The following is an 18031-nucleotide window of genomic DNA, read 5'->3' as shown; positions in this document are numbered from 1 at the left end:
TTTTCTGTACGACCTCTTAGACTATAAACACATTGATTTGATATTGATGTGAGGAGAAATGAAATCTTTGCTAAGTGCTTAAGTGCCCCCTGGCCTGTATACATATTTAGTGTCAATGTAGTGGATTGTTTATATGGCTAGATAGGGACTTTGGCAGTTTGTTGGGTTGAGTGAAGACAAGCAAAACATTCTCAGACATTATCTGGACAGTGATGCATGTTTTTCTATAGCTGTTGTGTGTCAGAATCACACTTGAGAAATTAGACACACTACACAAATTGGTTAAATTAATTATTTACTAGCTAACTAAATGATAACACAGGATAAACATACACACTTAATACATTAGAAACAGGTCCCTAGCGGACTGACACAATATGGCGGCTTGTTACAAAGGAGATGGAGAGGAAGGGAGAGAGAGACAGAGACAATTAACGTTGGTACATTTTATAAATTACTCTCACAGTAATCATATACTTTGCACACAAACCGCCTCCCATTTGGAGTAGGAAATCATGAATGTATTTACGTGTAAATGCCTTGGTTCGCTGTGTATCTCTGTCGGAATCAGGCCTTCTTGYAAAGGGTGTTGGACCATTCCGCGGCACACTTGTAAGACTACGATTGTCCAAAAGGGGTCCCCACCCATCTCTTCTACTGTTCCTCTCCTCTGCCGTCGCCCGGCATCTGGCGACCCGTGGTGTAGTACTGAACAGAACTGCAGAGCTCACTCTGCTTCCACTCGCTCTGGAAGATGATTCTTTGAAGATAGGCTAGCCAGCCGTGTCGATGGTTCTCAGTGGCGTGATAAGAGTAGTGCACTACGGTGATTTGAGAAGAGTAGTAGAATGGTCCGACTTAAATTCACTTTTGTAGATACTTTACTTAGGACAGCTAATCAGCCGTACCAGTGATTGTCCAGGAGGTGACTTTGTCTCTGAAATCTCAACAAGAGGTAGAGTTCAAACCTCTTTGGACGTGAGCTGCAGCTCAACGGCTCTCTGGTCTGATATGGTAATTCTTAACCCATAATRTTATACAGTTCTTCAAAAGGGGCGGTTCGTGAGGCTGACACGCTCTCTGACTTCACTTAAGGGGGCGGTGACTACTTACTTGTACGAAGTTATAGAAACAATTTACTCTTATAGTTTCTAGGATCACATCCCTCTCTTAACAAAAACACTTTAATCGTTTTTATTATTATTATTTCATACACAAAGTAAAGGATGGAAACTTCGTACATATAGTTGATATACTTTCCAAGTTACAGTATATCCTTTATAACATTTTTAATGATGTCACAAAATAACACCCAAACCGACATTAGTGGTCTTTGGGTCGCCTCTGACCATTCCCCACGTTCTATGTTAGAAATATTGTTCCAGTATTAACTTTAGAACCTGTTAGATTTTTGGCGGGAAAATGTATGTATAGACAAAGGCACATTCCCTGGTGAGTATTGGAGAGGGATGTTCTCTCCTTGATTTACAACAGGGTGTGGACAGTCAACCCCCCACCAGTTCCCTCCTCCCCCCTTTCTAGGGAGTTTTTCCTAGCCACCATGCTTCTACACCTGCATTGCTTGCTGTTTGGGGTTTTAGGCTGGGTTTCTGTACAGCACTTTGAGATATCAGCTGATGTAAGAAGGGCTATATAAATACATTTGATTTGATTTGATCTGTGGGTGAGAGAGGGTCTGGTTGAAGTCATCCATTGCCAAGCTGACCTGAACTATTTGGATCCTCACAGAGCAGTCGTGGCACTTTGATTGTAGGTTCCTGATTTCAGTGGTCTCTACAGTAAGAGAGTAAATCAAGCTCATTGCAAGGCTCTAAGAATAGGGATAATTTATTGTACAGAAGCCTTCTGGCTGTAGATTTAAGTACTGTATGATGACAATAATGACATTCTCACAGTGTCTTACTGTGAACAACTCTTCTCTCCCAGTAAGTCAATTGTGTTTTACTCTTTGTCTTATTGAATGTTTGCTGCACCGTCCTAGTTAGTGGCAATGCCATGCAATGCAGTGTAATTTTGATATTTTAATGTAATGTGAATAGAAATGCATCCCAGCTTTGTACCTGGCCTCAGCTGTGTGAAGCTAGACAGTAGAGCAGGGATCATCAACTAGGTTCAGCCGCGGATGGTCGGGGGGCCGGAACATAATTACAAATCATTTGTAGACTGCAAATTGATCGCAAGAAACTCAAACAGATTTAATATTTGACTAAAACATGTATCATTTCAAAACTTGCTTAAGTTTGTGTGCAATCACGTGTCTCTCTTATGTGTGGGAATACTTGGGGACAGATTTCCAAAATTGGAGCTGATTTCCTTTTGTTTTTATGTCCGTCAATGCTCAGAAAACATGGGGGGGCCAAATAAAACCACCGGCCCACGGGGCGCCAGTTGGAGAACCCTGCTGTAGACCATGGACATTAGGTCAGGTATTGAAGCCATGTTCCTGGTCTATCCAAAGCCAGGGTCTGTTTTATCAGAGCAATACAGCCCAGTGAACATTCTCATCTCTGTCCTCCACCTCAGTGTCAACTGCCTTGGTTATTAAACTAGTAAACACACACACACACACGGGCAACAGCGGCTGATTGAAATTCTATGGCTGGAGCATTATTACAGGTTTGTATCCCTCCCCCTTCCCAGCACGGCCTCCCATAACAAATGGCGCAGTCATCAGAGTCATAACAAATATCTAACGGAGTTTGTCATAACGGTGTGTGTGGGGGAGGATAAGAGAGGGGGAGAGGGGAAAAGGGGGAGGGGAGGGTCGTTGCCTGCTGCATGAGAATGGCAGTGTTCTCACATGTGCAGGAATAAGTCTCATCTGCATGGCACAGCTACTGTGTGCAGGTCATACACCCATGTACAGATGTTTAAGAAAGCCAGCCCGGTTTCCAATCTTTTAATAGGGCCATTGACAAACAAATTAATTGTCCCAGTGTTTAATATGGTTTCTTTACCTTGCCTAAAGGTAATTGCACTGTTTTGTGGAAGCACGTTTTTTGTGTGTGCTTTTTTTTTTATAAAAGAGGAGAGGTCTACAGAAACTCAGTTTGACAGCTCTTTACATATGGTGCCAACAGAGGTGAATCGTAGGAGTTGTAATAAGCAACCATTTACTTTTGTGTAGGGTATTACAATATTTTGTCTTATATGCATTAGCAACCGTTGTAAAGAACCACTCTGCTCAGCCACACACAGACGTATAGAGTGAACTTACACCACTCATACAGAACATTTGACATTTATACCTGCTAGCAGGGGTTATATGGCATATGTTTAAATGAAAGTAAAACGGCCACACAACCATTTTAAAAGTCCCAATAGGATGATGCACAGATATGGATTTATTGTATGAAGCACTGTGTAAAGAAATAGCTACTTGACTCATATTCCTGCCTCAGGTATAAAATAAAGTCCCTCTTTGTTGCGTTGTAGCTACCCATCTTATTGGTTTCTCACAATTTGTAAACTCAACAATTTTATTAAATATTTTTTAACCATCCACATAAATTGCCCTGAGCATTATTAAAGCTGTCCTCAGCTGCATACTGATGGAGAGAGAAAACAAAGTGACTGTTTTCATTTTAGAGTCCAGTTAGTACACACTGCTGCTTTATAGGTCTCTCCCAAATGCCTGCTGCCTGGCCATAGATTTTCATATTACACTCTTTTATGTATTTATTTTATATATTTATTTTTAAACATCACTGATGATCCACTCGACTAGGAGCTCACCAATGTTAATTCTCTGCCACTCTCCCCCATGCTAGAATGCTTAATGGATTCTAAGGTGTCCCTCGGGAGCAAGAGCCGTGGGAGAGGAGGGGACAGAAGGAGGGAGGGGGGGGCAGAGAGAAATTAACCCCAGTCTATGGTTTTAATCAACCTCAATCTGAATATCAAAACACACATAGATGCCCAATAAATAGTTCCTAGCAGACATTGTTGCAAGGATCCATTCCCAAACTTTCAGTTGATTAGGGAGCTGAGAAGAGCATCAGACCTCAAGGCCACAGATACAAACGTCTCAGTTTAACTACGTGGAGTGGTCTTGGCCATTTGCGAGGGGTGGCAGGCACCTCAAGGACACTTTGAGGAAGCGCTAATTTGCACCAGCATAGTAGCGCGCACACGCTGAATGGCAAGGTTAACACTCACTGCACAGGGAGGTGGCCCAGATTCAATTAGGGGTGCCCCTGTCTCCTGATCCTTTTAACACTGGATTCCCAGCTCCCTCAGAAACACACGCAGAGGCAGATGCACACACATACAGTGCCTTCAGAAATGATTCATACCCCTTGACTTATTCCACATTTTATTGTTACAACTTGATTTCAAAATGTATTAAATAGATATTTCCTCTCACCCATCTACACACAATACCCCAAAAGGAAAACATGTTTTTAGAAATTTTTGCACATTTATTGAAAATGAAATGCAGAAATATCTAATTTACATAAGTATTCACACCCATGAGTCAATACATGTCAGAATCGCCTTTGGCAGTGATTACAGCTGTGAGTCTATCTGGGTAAGTCTCTAAGACCACCTGGATTCTTCAAGCTCTGTCAAGTTGGTTGTCAATAAGGGCTCCCGAGTGGCGCAGCGATCTAAGGCACTGCCTTGCAGTGCTTGAGGTGTCACTACAGACCCGGGTTCGATCCCAGGCTTTGTCACAGGTTAAGCAAGCAGTGTATCAAGAAGCAGTACGGCTTGGCACGGACTCTCGACCTTCGCCTCTCCCGAGTCTGTAGGGGAGTTGCAGCGATGGGACAAGACTGTAGCTATCAATTGGGGAGAAAAAAGGGGTAAGTTGGTTGTCGATCATTCCTTGACAGCCATTTTAAAGTCTTGCCATAGATTTTCAAGTAGATTTAACTCAAAAGTGTAGCTAGGCCACTCAGGAACATTCGATGTCGTAAGCAATTCCAGTGTTTACTTGTGTTTTAGGTTATTGTCCTGCTGAAAGGTGAATTTGTGTCCCAGTGTCTCTTGAAAAGCAGTCTGAAGGATTTTGCATGTGCTTAGCTTTATTTTGTTTATTTTTGTCCTAAAAAAACTACCTAGTCCTTGATGATGACAAGCATAGCCATCACCATGCTTAAAAATATGAAGAGTGGTACTCAGTGATGTGCTGTGTTGAATTTGCCCCAAACATAACGCTTTGTATTTGCCAAATGTTTTGAAATTTTACTTTAGTGCCTTATTGTAAACAGGATGCATGTTTTATTATGTACAGGCTTCCTTCTTTTCACTTTGTCATTTGGGTTAGTATTGTGGTGTAACTACAATGTTGCACCATCCTTAGTTCTCCTGTCACCCTTAACCTCTGTAACTATTTTAGTCACCATTGGCTTTCCTTAGGAAGGAAGTCTCTTTGTAGTGACTAGGTGTATTGATACATCATCCAATGTGTAATTAATAACTTCACCATGCTCAAAGGGATATTCAATGTCTGTTTTTTTATTTTGACCCATCTACCAATAGGTGCCCTACTTTTGCGAGCCATGGAAAACCTCCCTGGTCTCTGTGTTTGAAATTCTCTGCTCAACTGAGGGACCTTACAGATTATTGTATGTGTGGGGTATAGCGATGAGGTAATCATGAAAAAAATCATGTTAACACTATTATTGCACACAGAGTCCATGCAACGTATTATGTGACTTGTTAAGCACATTTTTACTCCTGAACTTATTTAGGCTTGCCATAACAAATAGGTTCAATACTTATTGACTCAAGACATTTCAGCTTTTCATTTTTTATAAATGTATTAACATTATTCCACTTTGACATTATGGGGTACTGTGTGTAGGCCAGTGACACAAATCTCCATTAATATTTTAAGTTAAGGCTGTGTAACACAGCAACATTTCGAAAAAGACAAGGGTTGTGAATACTTTCTGAAGACACTGTACACACAGAGAATAATAGTAGAGAGAATGATTTATTTCAGCTTTTATTTCTTTCATCACATTCCCAGTGGGTCAGAAGGTTACATACACTCAATTCGTATTTGGTAGCATTGCCTTTAAATTGTTTAACTTGGGTCAAACATTTCGTGTAGCCTTCCACAAGCTTCCCACAATAAATTGGGTGAATTTTGGCCCATTCCTCCTGACAGAGCTGGTGTAAACTGAGTCAGGTTTGTAGGCCTCCTTGCTAGCACACGCTTTTTCAGTTCTGCCTACAAATTTTCTATGGGATTGAGGTCAGGGCTTTGTGATGGCCACTCCAACACCTTGACTTTGTTGTCCTTAAGCCATTTTGCCACAACTTTGGAAGTATGCTTGGGGTCATTGTCCATTTGGAAGACCCATTTGCGACCAAGCTTTAACGTCCTGACTGATGTCTTGAGATGTTGCTTCAATATATCCACATAATGTTCCTACTTCATGATGCCATCTATTTTGTGAAGTGCACCAGTCCCTCCTGCAGCAAAGCAACATGATGCTGCCACCCCCGTGCTTCACGGTTGGTATGGTGTTCTTTGGCTTGCAAGCCTCCCCCTTTTTCCTCCAAACATAACGGTCATTATGGCCAAACAGTTATATTTTTGTTTCATCAGACCAGAGGACATTTCTCCAAAAAGTACGCTCTTTGTCCCCATGTGCAGTTGCAAACTGTAGTCTGGCTTTTTTATGGCGGTTTTGGAGCAGTGGCTTCTTTCTTGTTGAGCGGCCTTTCAGGTTATGTCGATATAGGACTCGTTTTACTGTGGATATAGATACTTTTGTACCTGTTTCCTCCAGCATCTTCACAAGGTCCTTTGCTGTTGTTTTGGGATTGATTTGCACTTTTCTCACCAAAGTACGTTCATCTCTAGGAGACAGAACCGCATCTCCTTCCTGAGGGGTATGACAGCTGCGTGGTCCCATGGTGTTTATACTTGCATATTATTGTTTGTACAGATGAACGTGGTACCTTCAGGCTTTTGTAAATTGATCCCAAGGATGAACCAGACTTGTGGAGGTCAACATTTTTTTGGGCTGATTTCTTTTCATTTTCCCATGATGTCAAGCAAAGAGACACTGGGTTTGAAGGTAGGCCTTGAAATACATCCACAGGTACACCTACAATTAACTCAAATTATGTCAATTAGCCTATCAGAAGCTTTTAAAGCCATGACATCATTTTCTGGAATTTTCCAAGCTGTTTGAAGGCACAGTCAACTTAGTGTATGTAAACTTCTGACTCACTGGAATTGTGACACAGTGAGTTATAAGTTAAATAATCTGTCTGTAAACAATTGTTGGAAAAGTTACTTGTGTCATGCACAAAGTAGATGTCCTAACCGACTTGCCAAAACTATAGTTTGTGAACAAGAAATTGGTGGTTGAAAAAATATTTTAATGACTCCAACCTAAGTGTATGTAAACTTCCGACTTCAACTGTACACACTCACACAGTGGTGTAAAGTACTTAAGTAAATATACTTTAAATTACTACTTTTACTTCACTACATTCCTAAATAAAATTATGTACTTTTTACTCCATACATTTTCCCTGACACCCAAAAGTACTCATAACATTTTGAATGCTTAGCAGGATAMGAAATTGGTCCAATTCATGCACTTGTCAAGAGAACATCCCTGGTCATCACACTGCCTCTGATCTGGTGGACTCACTAAACAGAGAACATCCCTGGTCATCACARTGCCTCTGATCTGGCGGACTCACTAAACACAACTGCTTCATTTGTAAGTGTTGGAGTGTGACGTTGGCTATCCAAAATAAAATAAATAAAAAATGGTGCTGTCTAGTTTGCTTAATATAAGAACTTTGAAATAATTGATACTTGTACTTTTACTTTTGATACTTAAGTATATTTAATCAATTATATTTACTTTTGATACTTAAGTATATTTAAAACCAAATACTTTTACTCCAGTGGTATTTTACTGGGTGACTTTCACTTTTACTTGAGTCATTTTCTATTAAGGTATCTTTACTTTTACTCAAGTATGACAATTGGGTACTTTTTCCACCACTGCGCACACACATACACACACACAAATACGCACAATCATAAAAATAAAAGCTGCTGTCTCTTTACAAGASAATCATGGATACTCGGTCAAAAAAACACATGTACAATTCATGCTCTCCGTAACATAGAAAGAGCAATGACAGTGCAGAACTGCACTCCTGTGTTGAACGCCAAACAGACGTGTACAGTAGAATGTCATTATCGGTTCAGCCCATCAGTGCGCTGTATGTGCCCTGTGATCTGCTTCGATGGAATACAGTACCATAAAGAAAACAGACAGTACCATAGAGGACCCAGTATCTTGCAGCAGGTCTTCAGACGGGATCAGCCCGTTCTCCTCTGTCTTTATGGGACTCTGATTAATGGCACCTGCTCATCATAATGCTATCTGCATATGAATGGCTGAGGGTTCAATCGATTCTCCCTTCACAAGTCCCACTGCAGGCCCTGGAGACACCTGAGCCTTTCTCCCCTCTCTCTCCCTTCTCCCCAGCGCCATTGTCATTATAAAAGTCAGCTGCAGCTGCATGCATTGATCATAAATCATAATTGCATGTCCATTTTTCCCACTTGTTTAATGTGCCTGTCAGGGACAGTTGAGGGAGAGAAGGGGGGTGGGAGATGGAGAGAGGAAGGGGGGGTTAGWGTGAGATTTAGCTGCAATAGAGAATGGTGTTAAAGGATAAAAATCCCACAATGGCTTTCAGCACACCTACCATATGCCGTTGCCGGATTGCTGTGGTATGAAAACAAGAAAGCTTTTAGTGGCTGGCCATAGAGAGAACAAGCCCTGCCTGCTGCCTCATATGCTGCAGCAGGTTCTACAGATGGCAGTGGATTTGAGAGGGATTTTTCTCTACAGAATCTGTGTCTGGCTCATGTAGACACAAACCTACTTTGCTGTGATGGACTGGAAAGACCTTGTTCTGTAACCCTTTCAACCCCTATTCGTGTCTCTCTCTCATTTTGTCCATGTTTCTTATCTCTATTTCCATGTTTTTCTCTGTTTTATCGTCTCTTTCAGGGTCTTCACGTCTATCCGTCTTATTTCTCTCTCTGTCTGTCTGCGGACTCTTTCCCCCCCATGCTACTGGAAAGGGAAATTCCAGCACTCCCCTCCAAGGGTAATCTGATTGGCGCATCCTCCAGGGTTTTGGCTGCTACAAACAAATAGATAAACAGAGATGGACATATTGATACACTGCACCAAGCCACACACACACACACACACACACACACACACACACACACACCACACACCACACACACACACACACACACACACACACACACACACACACACACACCACACACACACACACACACACACACCACACACACACACACACACACACACACACACACACACCACACACACACACACACACACACACACACACACTAAAAAGGCAGCCAGACAATAAGATGTAGACTGTAGTTGTTTGATTCACTTGTGCAGACCTATTCCAATAATGTTGCATTCCTCTCTCAATCTCCAAAAGGAATGATAGAATTTTGTAAGCAAAAGGTAGTACTGCCATCACACAAATAGACCAATCAATTTTTATGGTGAACCTCCAAATCATATTGCCCTCTAGTATGTATTATATTACCCCCCCGCTTCTATCTGTTGTATGGACCCTGCTTTATTGAGCTGTATGCTGACATTCATCTTGGTATTTTTTGGTGACATTTAAAAATATATATATTGAGCTCTGATGTGCTTCTGTAATGGGATGGAAGGATACATGGGAAACAGCTTCCTCCAACTAGGAAGTCTCCTCCTTTTTCCCAAAGCAAGACAATCCAATTTCCCCTGATTCCCATCAAGCCCATCTTGGAGCATTAGTAAACGGTGAGAGGAGAGGAGGATGGGCCAGTGACCCCCCTCTAGTACCAGCTCCCAGACACACAGGTCCAGCCAGCCTCCACACTAGAGCCCAGTAAAGCCCAGAACCCCCACCTGCCCTAACATACATGTATTCAGCCACAGTGCACCAACCTGCAGCAAAGTGTTCTACCTCTGGATACCGCTGCCACATACTATGGGGCCTAGGCTACCTTCAAAGGTAACCTGGTGCTTTTGGTTTCATAATTTGACTGAAATGTACAGGCATGTTTTTAGTCTAAGTTAATATAATTTTTATACAGACTTAGTTTTGCAGTGGTTACTTCATTATGTTGTATACTTTTATATGCTGTTAATCTTAGTTTTTATATGCTATTATTCTGTATTATTTTATACGCTGTTCATCTGTGTTAATTGTGGTGTGTGTGTGTATGTGTTGTGCATGAGCCAACTCGTGTGTGTTCCTGTCATACTCTGGGAGTGTCCTTGCACACACCGTGCTGTCCCAGCCCATCCGGGACTAACACCAGATTAGTGGGAGCAGATTAAGACCTAAACCCCTTACAGTTTAATTATTCCTGTATGTATTTGTGTGCGTCAAGGTCCCACTCACTGCCTCTACACTAAACATCTGCCACTCCTCTATTGTATAGGGCAATAGACCAACCATAGTGCGTGAGTGTGTGTGAGAGCGTCTGCGCGCTGACATGCATTTATTGTCCGGATATGCATCTGTCTGTTCAGCCAATTATTTGTAAAGGCATTTGTACTTATTATGTGAATTTGATATTAATACTCACTTTGCACATCAAGTGGGATTAATACCCATTCATGATTTATTGCAGCTTTAGCTGAGTAAACCTAACACTCACATTATACTGAATATTCAATGTTGTCCTAGGGACAGACCATAAGAAAATACTGTATCCCTCTTGACCATTTATGGTTGAGGGCATTTGCATCAGTATTCTATCCATCTTGGGGGAATTGAACTCTCTAATGGAATCAGCAGGCCCCTGAAGTGGTGCTACTCAGGGCGAACAATAGGATCTCTGGGCTCGTTAGAGGGAGCCTTAACCAGGCAGTGTAGAAGATCTCCCCTCATGCTCTGGGATGGTTTAACAGTCTCTGACACTGGGTTGGTCTACTAATGGTTGTGCTCAGTGGTTAATGGCTAGGGCCAAGGGCTAAGAAATAGAGGATTTACTGATATTGAAAGTGAAACACTTTGTTTGTTGCTTTTCACATAAGGGTCCATATTGAATGAACCGACTTAAATGTTGGACGCAATTGAACCTGTACTTAAACCCATACATTTGTAGACATATAGTCAGGTCCAGAATTCTTGGCACCCTTGATAAAGATGAGAGAAAAAATACTGTATAAAATAAATTATACAAATACTGAGCAACAGTATATTGTATGCAACAAAAAAATCGGAAAGTAATAAAACAAAATCTCAAAGATGGAGGTCAACATTATTGGCAACATTATTGTCCATATTATGGCAAGAACAGCTCAAATAAGCAAAGAGAAACGACAATCCATCATTACTTTAAAACCTGTTTGGGATAGGGGGCAGCGTTTTCACGTTCGGATGAAAAGCGTGCCCAGAGTAAACTGCCTGCTACTCAGGCCCAGAAGCTAATATATGCATATTATTAGTAGATTTGGATAGAAAACACTCTGAAGTTTCTAAAACTGTTTGAATGATGTCTGTGAGTATAACAGAACTCATATGGCAGGCAAAAACCTGAGAAAAATCCAACCAGGAAGTGGGATATCTGAGGTTTGTTGTTTTTCAACTCATTGCCTTTCCAAGATACAGTGTAAAGGGGGTCATATTGCACTTCCTAAGGCTTCCATAGATGTCAACAGTCTTCAGAACCTTGTTTCAGGCTTTTACTGTGAAGGGGGAGCGAATAAGAGCTGTTTGACTAAGGGGTCTGGCAGAAGGCCATGAGCTAAATCATGCGCGCGGCGGTGAAAGCAAGCTCTGTTCCTTTCACTTTCTAACCTGACTTTTACATGATTCCTTTGTATTGGTGTAGACTTGACGGACCAGATGGGACTCATTCCCTCCCAAACCAAAAGGAGAAATCAATATTTTCTCCTGGTAGGCACCACCAACCTGGCACCCCTACAAACAATAACCTCAAGTCAAAACCGTTACAATTTGCACACACTGTATATATATTTTTCTATTGTGTTATTGACTGTACTTTTGTTTATCCCACGTGTAACTCTGTGTTGTTGTTTGTGTCACACTGCTTTGCATTATCTTGGCCAGGTCGCAGTTGTAAATGAGAACTTGTTCTCAACTGGCCTACCTGGTTAAATAAAGGTGAAATATATATATATATATTTTTAAAGGGGCACCTACACTGATACAGTCCAATCAGTCTAAGGGCCATGACCATTCATACTGTACTGAATACCAGTGTGACTTAATGTGGATATATTTAATTTAACAAACATTTTGTACTCTTTCTCTGCTACTGTATGATTAATTTCCTAGTATTTTACTCACTTCCCCTATGTCAGGTTATTACTACTGCAGGTCTACATACTGTATGGTTTAAAACTTAACGTCATATTTTCAACTTAGAATACAGTTAGTATACTGTAATAATAAACAGCAACATACACAGTTAAAATCTGTTAAAAAAAAATGTTGAAGGTAGGCTTGAAAGGTCCAACAGAAATTAATCAATCACCACTCTAAAATTAAATATAATCATGGCAGCCTCTCTCCTGCATGAAGTTAACACATACAATTCACCCTCTAGACTTACGATGCTATAATTTCATCAGAGATCATATGAACTCTGAACTTGGAGAGGCACTTTTCACTGTCTTACCTGTTTGTTTGTTGCCTTTCTCTCTCTGCCTGCCTGTCTGTCAGTGGGTATCATCATGGCTGCATCTCTCCTGCATGAAGTTAACACATGCAATAGACCCACTAGACCAGGGATGGGCAAATTTGATGGGGGTGGGGGCAACACAAAAATCTGAACTCATCTGCTTACCCATATCCATACCCACACATGCAGTCAGAGCCAGCCCTAGCCTTTTGGGAGCCCTAAGTGAAATTTTGTTTGGTTTCCATTGAAGGTTGTGGGTCTTCCAGCAAGACACCGACKCCAAACGCACATAAAAAGCACCCTGGAATGATTCAAGAAGAGATGTTGGACTGTTCTGGAGTGGTCAGCGAAGAGTCCAGATCTAAATTACATCCAAAACCTATAGCGAGATCTGAAAACAGCTGTTGGTGGAAGGCACCCCTTAAACATTGAAGAATTAGAGCAGGTTGCTGCTGAGAAGTGGGCCAAATTGACATTAGAAAGGTGCAGCAAGCTCATTGATGGCTACAAGAAGCATTATTTTGTTATTATTCTGCAGTTATTTTGTCCAAAGGTTTTGCAACCAAGTACTACCTCTGGGGTGCCAATGTCATTTGTCTTTATTTTCTAAATAAAATTGTAAACTTAAGTTTACAGAAATAATATTGCTTCTGGAATGTTGAAAAACCAATAACAAGGTGTGAAGACCGAAAGTTTTTTATACATTTCAACTTATTTGAGAAGAAATAGGGAATTGTCTTTATCAAGGGTGCCAATAATTCTTTACCTGACTGTATATTTCATGCTGCCTTGTATGATCGTTCTATCTTGTAAGGAGCAGAAAGGCTGCTCCTGCGGCTATGCTGGATGCTGATAGTCAGGTTTTGACAGCCTTAGACCTTAKTAAAGAAACAGCCAGTTAGCTCAGTGACTGCAGGTATTCTAATTGTTCCCATCTGATCCTGCGGCTTGCTGGTGACAACAGTATTGCAGTTTGTCATCATTATGGGGTGAAAAGGCACGCTGGAGTGGTAATTAAGAGATGAATCCCCCTTGATGATGCGTGTCATACACTGTGTCAGTGTTACACCGACCCCCTCCCCGTCTCACTCCCGGCCTCATGCCTCCTACACATACAGTTCACAGGATTTACACCCCCGCTCCAGGACACAGACCACAGATACCACTTCAATTTGTCCCAAACGGTGGCCGTGCTCAGGGCAGATTGCTCCTTTGTACTAAGACCATTGTGTGACGGTACGGCCTCCGTGGGTAATGCATTTAGCACGTTCTCACCCCAGGACAATGACGAGAGACGCCCAGGCTTTGTCCCTCGACCCTGGCCGTGTCACCCTACCTCAGAGCCTGTTGAGCACGGAGGTCTGGCTTCTCTTCCTGGCCCATTGGCCACAGTGTGTTAACCTGTGGCAGGGACGGCTCAGGGGTAGCTACTGGGCTAATGCCATTGGTTCCACTGGCTCAGGTCGCTATAAAGTCTCTCCTAAGTTGAAAGGTTTAATTGTTCGCTCAGGTTGAGATCAATATTTAATCTTTTCACATAATCCCCTTTATAGTGAAATCATTGGGTTTTTGATTTAGTCAATAATACCATAGTTTTCTCAACTGCAAAGTTTGCAAGCCGCAAGTAAGAACTTTACAACTGTCAAGGTTAAGGTTCTTTCATTGTTCTTTGACAAACAGAGCCATGGTTAGTCTCTATGATAAAAATTGCTGTCCCTATTACTGTGTTATGGGTCTGCAAGTTAGACTTGTTTGTCTTTAGCTGTCCTCAGGTTTCTTAACATTTCTCACTCTCTTTTTGCAGGATGACGAGGGCCAGACAGCGCTACACTATGGTAAGGAGTTGTCATAAACCAAAGCTTCCAGATATCAGAGAATGTCATCTAGATTTCTGGGTGAATATGTGTATATAGGCTATGTTTGTGTATGAATGGTTGTTTGTCTGTACATGTACTGTAAATTGCATCTCTGTTTATGAGTGTGAACAATTGTATGGTGATGGATGGGAAAGCAGGCACCATCTGCTCTCTTGGCCCTGCATCTGTCTCACTCTCCCTCGCTCTTTCTCATCCCCCTCTCTTCTCCCACTTTTACTGCTTTTTCTATCTAAGGTGCCTTTCATCCATCAGCGTCTCTTTCATCCCTCCCTCTTTCCATCTCTGTGTGTGTGTGTGTATGCTCATGTGCTCATGTGCTTGTGTGTGTTCATGTGCTTGTGTCTAATCTATGGTCTATGTGTGTGTGTCTGTGCGTATGGAGTGGCAGTGTGTAATAATCACCAGGTCTCCCCAAGGAAATCAACAGTGCTCCTCAGACTCGCAATACCCCCTCCCATGGGCGGCCCCCATGTCCTCTGAGCCCTTGGTGTGTGTGTGTGGGGACACCATCTGGCCCCCGGCTGGGCTGGGTGACTACAGGGTGGGGACTGGGCACGTGGCTGGGCTGGGTGACTACAGGGTGGGGACTGGGCACATGGCTGGGCTGGGTGACTACAGGGAGGGGACTGGGCACGTGGCTGGGCTGGGTGACTACAGGGAGGGGACTGGGCACGTGGCTGGGCTGGGTGACTACAGGTGGGACTGGGCACGTGGCTGGGCTGGGTGACTACAGGGAGGGGACTGGGCACTGGCTGGGCTGGGTGACTACAGGGAGGGGACTGGGCACGTGGCTGGGCTGGTGACTACAGGTGGGGGACTGGGCAGCGTGGCTGGGCTGGGTGACTACAGGGGGGACTGGGCAGTGGCTGGGCTGGGTGACTACAGGTGGGGGACTGGGCACGTGGTGGGTGGGTGAACTACAGGTGGGACTGGGCAGTGGCTGGGCTGGGTGACTACAGGTGGGGACTGGCACGTGGCTGGCTGGGTGACTACAGGGGGGGACTCTGGGCGACGTGGCTGAAAGATGGGGGCGGGTGAGCAGTAGACGCACATGCCCCGCTGGGGACGCAGGCAGGACGGAGGATGGGGCTTAAAAATGACTAATAAACATAAGCGATGAACTCCAGGAGACAAATAGCAGAGAATGAAAATTCATTTCCACCTCTATTTACACTGGGCCACAGTGGCTGGCAAATGATTAATTGAGGGTTTACTGCACACTATAAATTGTTCTCCTTCTCAACGACTCCCGGGGGGATGAGGGTTTTTACAGCCCAAGGCCCCCGTATGGCGCACGCAGCCCGGAAAATAAAATAACATTTAGAAGGAGAAGAAAAATCTCGAACCTGACATAACCAAGCCTCTTATTTTCTCCCTGCTAAGAACGGGCGGCACTTTAGCCACCTCTGGGCTGGAGGTTTAAAAGGGCCTGCTGTCAATCAGCCATTCCCTCTGACATCAGCCTATCACACAGGAGCAGGATAGCTCTCTTTAAGAGGAGAGAGTGATTGAAAACACTCAGAGCGTGGAGGAATCTAGGTGCATCAGCGCTGTGACTCGCTAACTTGTTTAAGAAAATGCAAGCCCTCTCCTCATATCTTAGCCTAGCTTGCAAGTCCTTTTAGTGGGAAACCAATTGCAAATCGGCACAAAATAAGTGTTTCAGCCAACCACAGGTTCAGGGCAATGTCAATGGGCCTCCATATGAGCTTTTCATTGACTCCTGCACTCAGGTTAAAAACGTAAGGAATATTAACACCAATGAGCTGTGCTTAGAGGCTGTGTTCAGACGTAGCTGTGTGCATCATGTCTCCAGTGACCTTGAAGCCTTTTGAAGGTGATCCTATCCTTTTCAGTTAGTGATTTGGGTACTGTTAGATATACAGATAAGTGTATATTCTTGTCATACCGCCCAAAATGATATATGGAAATAGCTGCTTTCATGGCATTTTACCTGTAGTCAACCCTGGATCCTTTTACCTCTGAAGTGCATCACAATTATATCTCTTTCCTCTCTCTCTCTCCCTTTCTCCTCTCCCCCCTCTCTCTCTCATTCTCTCTTACCCTACTCTGTTACTCTGCTCCCTCCTCCCCTCCCCCTCTCTGTCCTGCAGCGTCTGCGTGTGAGTTTGCTGACATAGTGGAACTGCTTCTACAGGCTGGGGCAGACCCTTCCATGAAAGACCAGGAGGGCTCTCTGCCTGAGGAGGTCACTGAATCCAGCACCATCTCCTCACTGCTGCGCCAGTACACCGCCCCCAAGGGCTAGYCCCAGCTTCGCCATCCCCTCCCCTCCAGCCTGTGCCCACCCCACCCTAGACCTAGCATCCAGCTCTCTCAGTAATGGTCATCCCACTCTGAAAGTGCAACCCACCACTTCATCATCTCTCATGTCCCATTCCAAGGAATGCATCCATCATCATCGCTATTAAAAAAATGTGTTTCTCTCTTACTTTTTCAGACCACCTCCTTTGATGACACGACAGTCATGTTTGCACTTCGGATTTTGTGTTACCTTCACTTGTCTTGTGTTTCCTGATTATTATTATTTATTTTTTTAAGACATTTGGAGAGCTTATGTATATTGGTAAAAAATAAAAAATATAACTTCTAAAGAAGTTTACCTATTGTTACCTATCTAGTCTGACTGCTTATTTAGCATTTTTAGTTGGTATCATCCTTGCATATATAGAACTGGACAAGAAAAATACAAATTTAACCTATATTTGTCCAAAAAGAAACTTAGAATATGCTATTTTATATTCAGATGGAGCATGGAGAAATCTAGGTAGAAGTTTTTCCATAATAACTAACGTAACCATAGCAGCACACAGATCAAATTGCCTGGCCAGGCCTCTTCATTTGAGTGAACCCTTTGTCCACTGAGCACATTCTGTCTCCCTTGGCCCACCCCACATACCCACACCCTCTATTATGTCACTTAAGATATATTTGGATGTTCTCCAAATAGCCAACACATGGGCTGCCTCCAAATCTGCTTTAGTTTTTCGTAAGCTCTTCTGATCAGAGCAGTCTCTTTGGCACCCCTCCTCCCACCTGATAGGAATACTAAATCTGGAATCTCAGCTCTTAACCACAGCTTGATAAAGAAGCTAATGCACATTTGAACAAACAATGGGGACATGCTGTAATCCTCTCCTCTGAACGCGAGGCATTAAATAAGTCACCAAAAAGAGTCCTGCTGCGGCTGACTGCTGTCTATCACCATGGCCCCAGCATACAGAACAGAGATGATCCAGCCCAGACAGTCTGCTCTGTTGCGGTATCACAGAGAGAGAGAGCGAGAGAGAGAGAGCATTGTTTGCATTCCCTACACAACCAGGAATTATGCTGTCGGTATATTCCAAAAGGATGTTTCGCCCATCTTCCAGTAATTTCCTAAATCCTGATCGGTTGGAGTAGTAGTCGGTGA

General features: G+C 43.0%; 1 protein-coding gene across 1 annotated transcript in view; it reads left to right on the top strand.

Annotated features, from left to right (window-relative positions):
- LOC111975876 (acyl-CoA-binding domain-containing protein 6) overlaps positions 1–17640 on the top strand; it is a 47223-nt gene extending 29583 nt beyond the window's left edge. The window contains exons 7-8 of the mRNA XM_070447720.1: positions 14526–14556; positions 16713–17640. Coding sequence (XP_070303821.1) covers positions 14526–14556; positions 16713–16867 — 186 coding nt within the window. The 3' untranslated portion in view covers positions 16868–17640. The remainder of the gene's footprint in view (positions 1–14525; positions 14557–16712) is intronic.
- Positions 17641–18031: the final 391 nt, after the last annotated feature.

The sequence above is a fragment of the Salvelinus sp. IW2-2015 genome, linkage group LG16 (genome assembly GCF_002910315.2).
Source record: "Salvelinus sp. IW2-2015 linkage group LG16, ASM291031v2, whole genome shotgun sequence".
NCBI classification, from domain to species: Eukaryota; Metazoa; Chordata; class Actinopteri; order Salmoniformes; family Salmonidae; genus Salvelinus; species Salvelinus sp. IW2-2015.
This window is presented reverse-complemented; position numbering and strand designations above follow the sequence as displayed.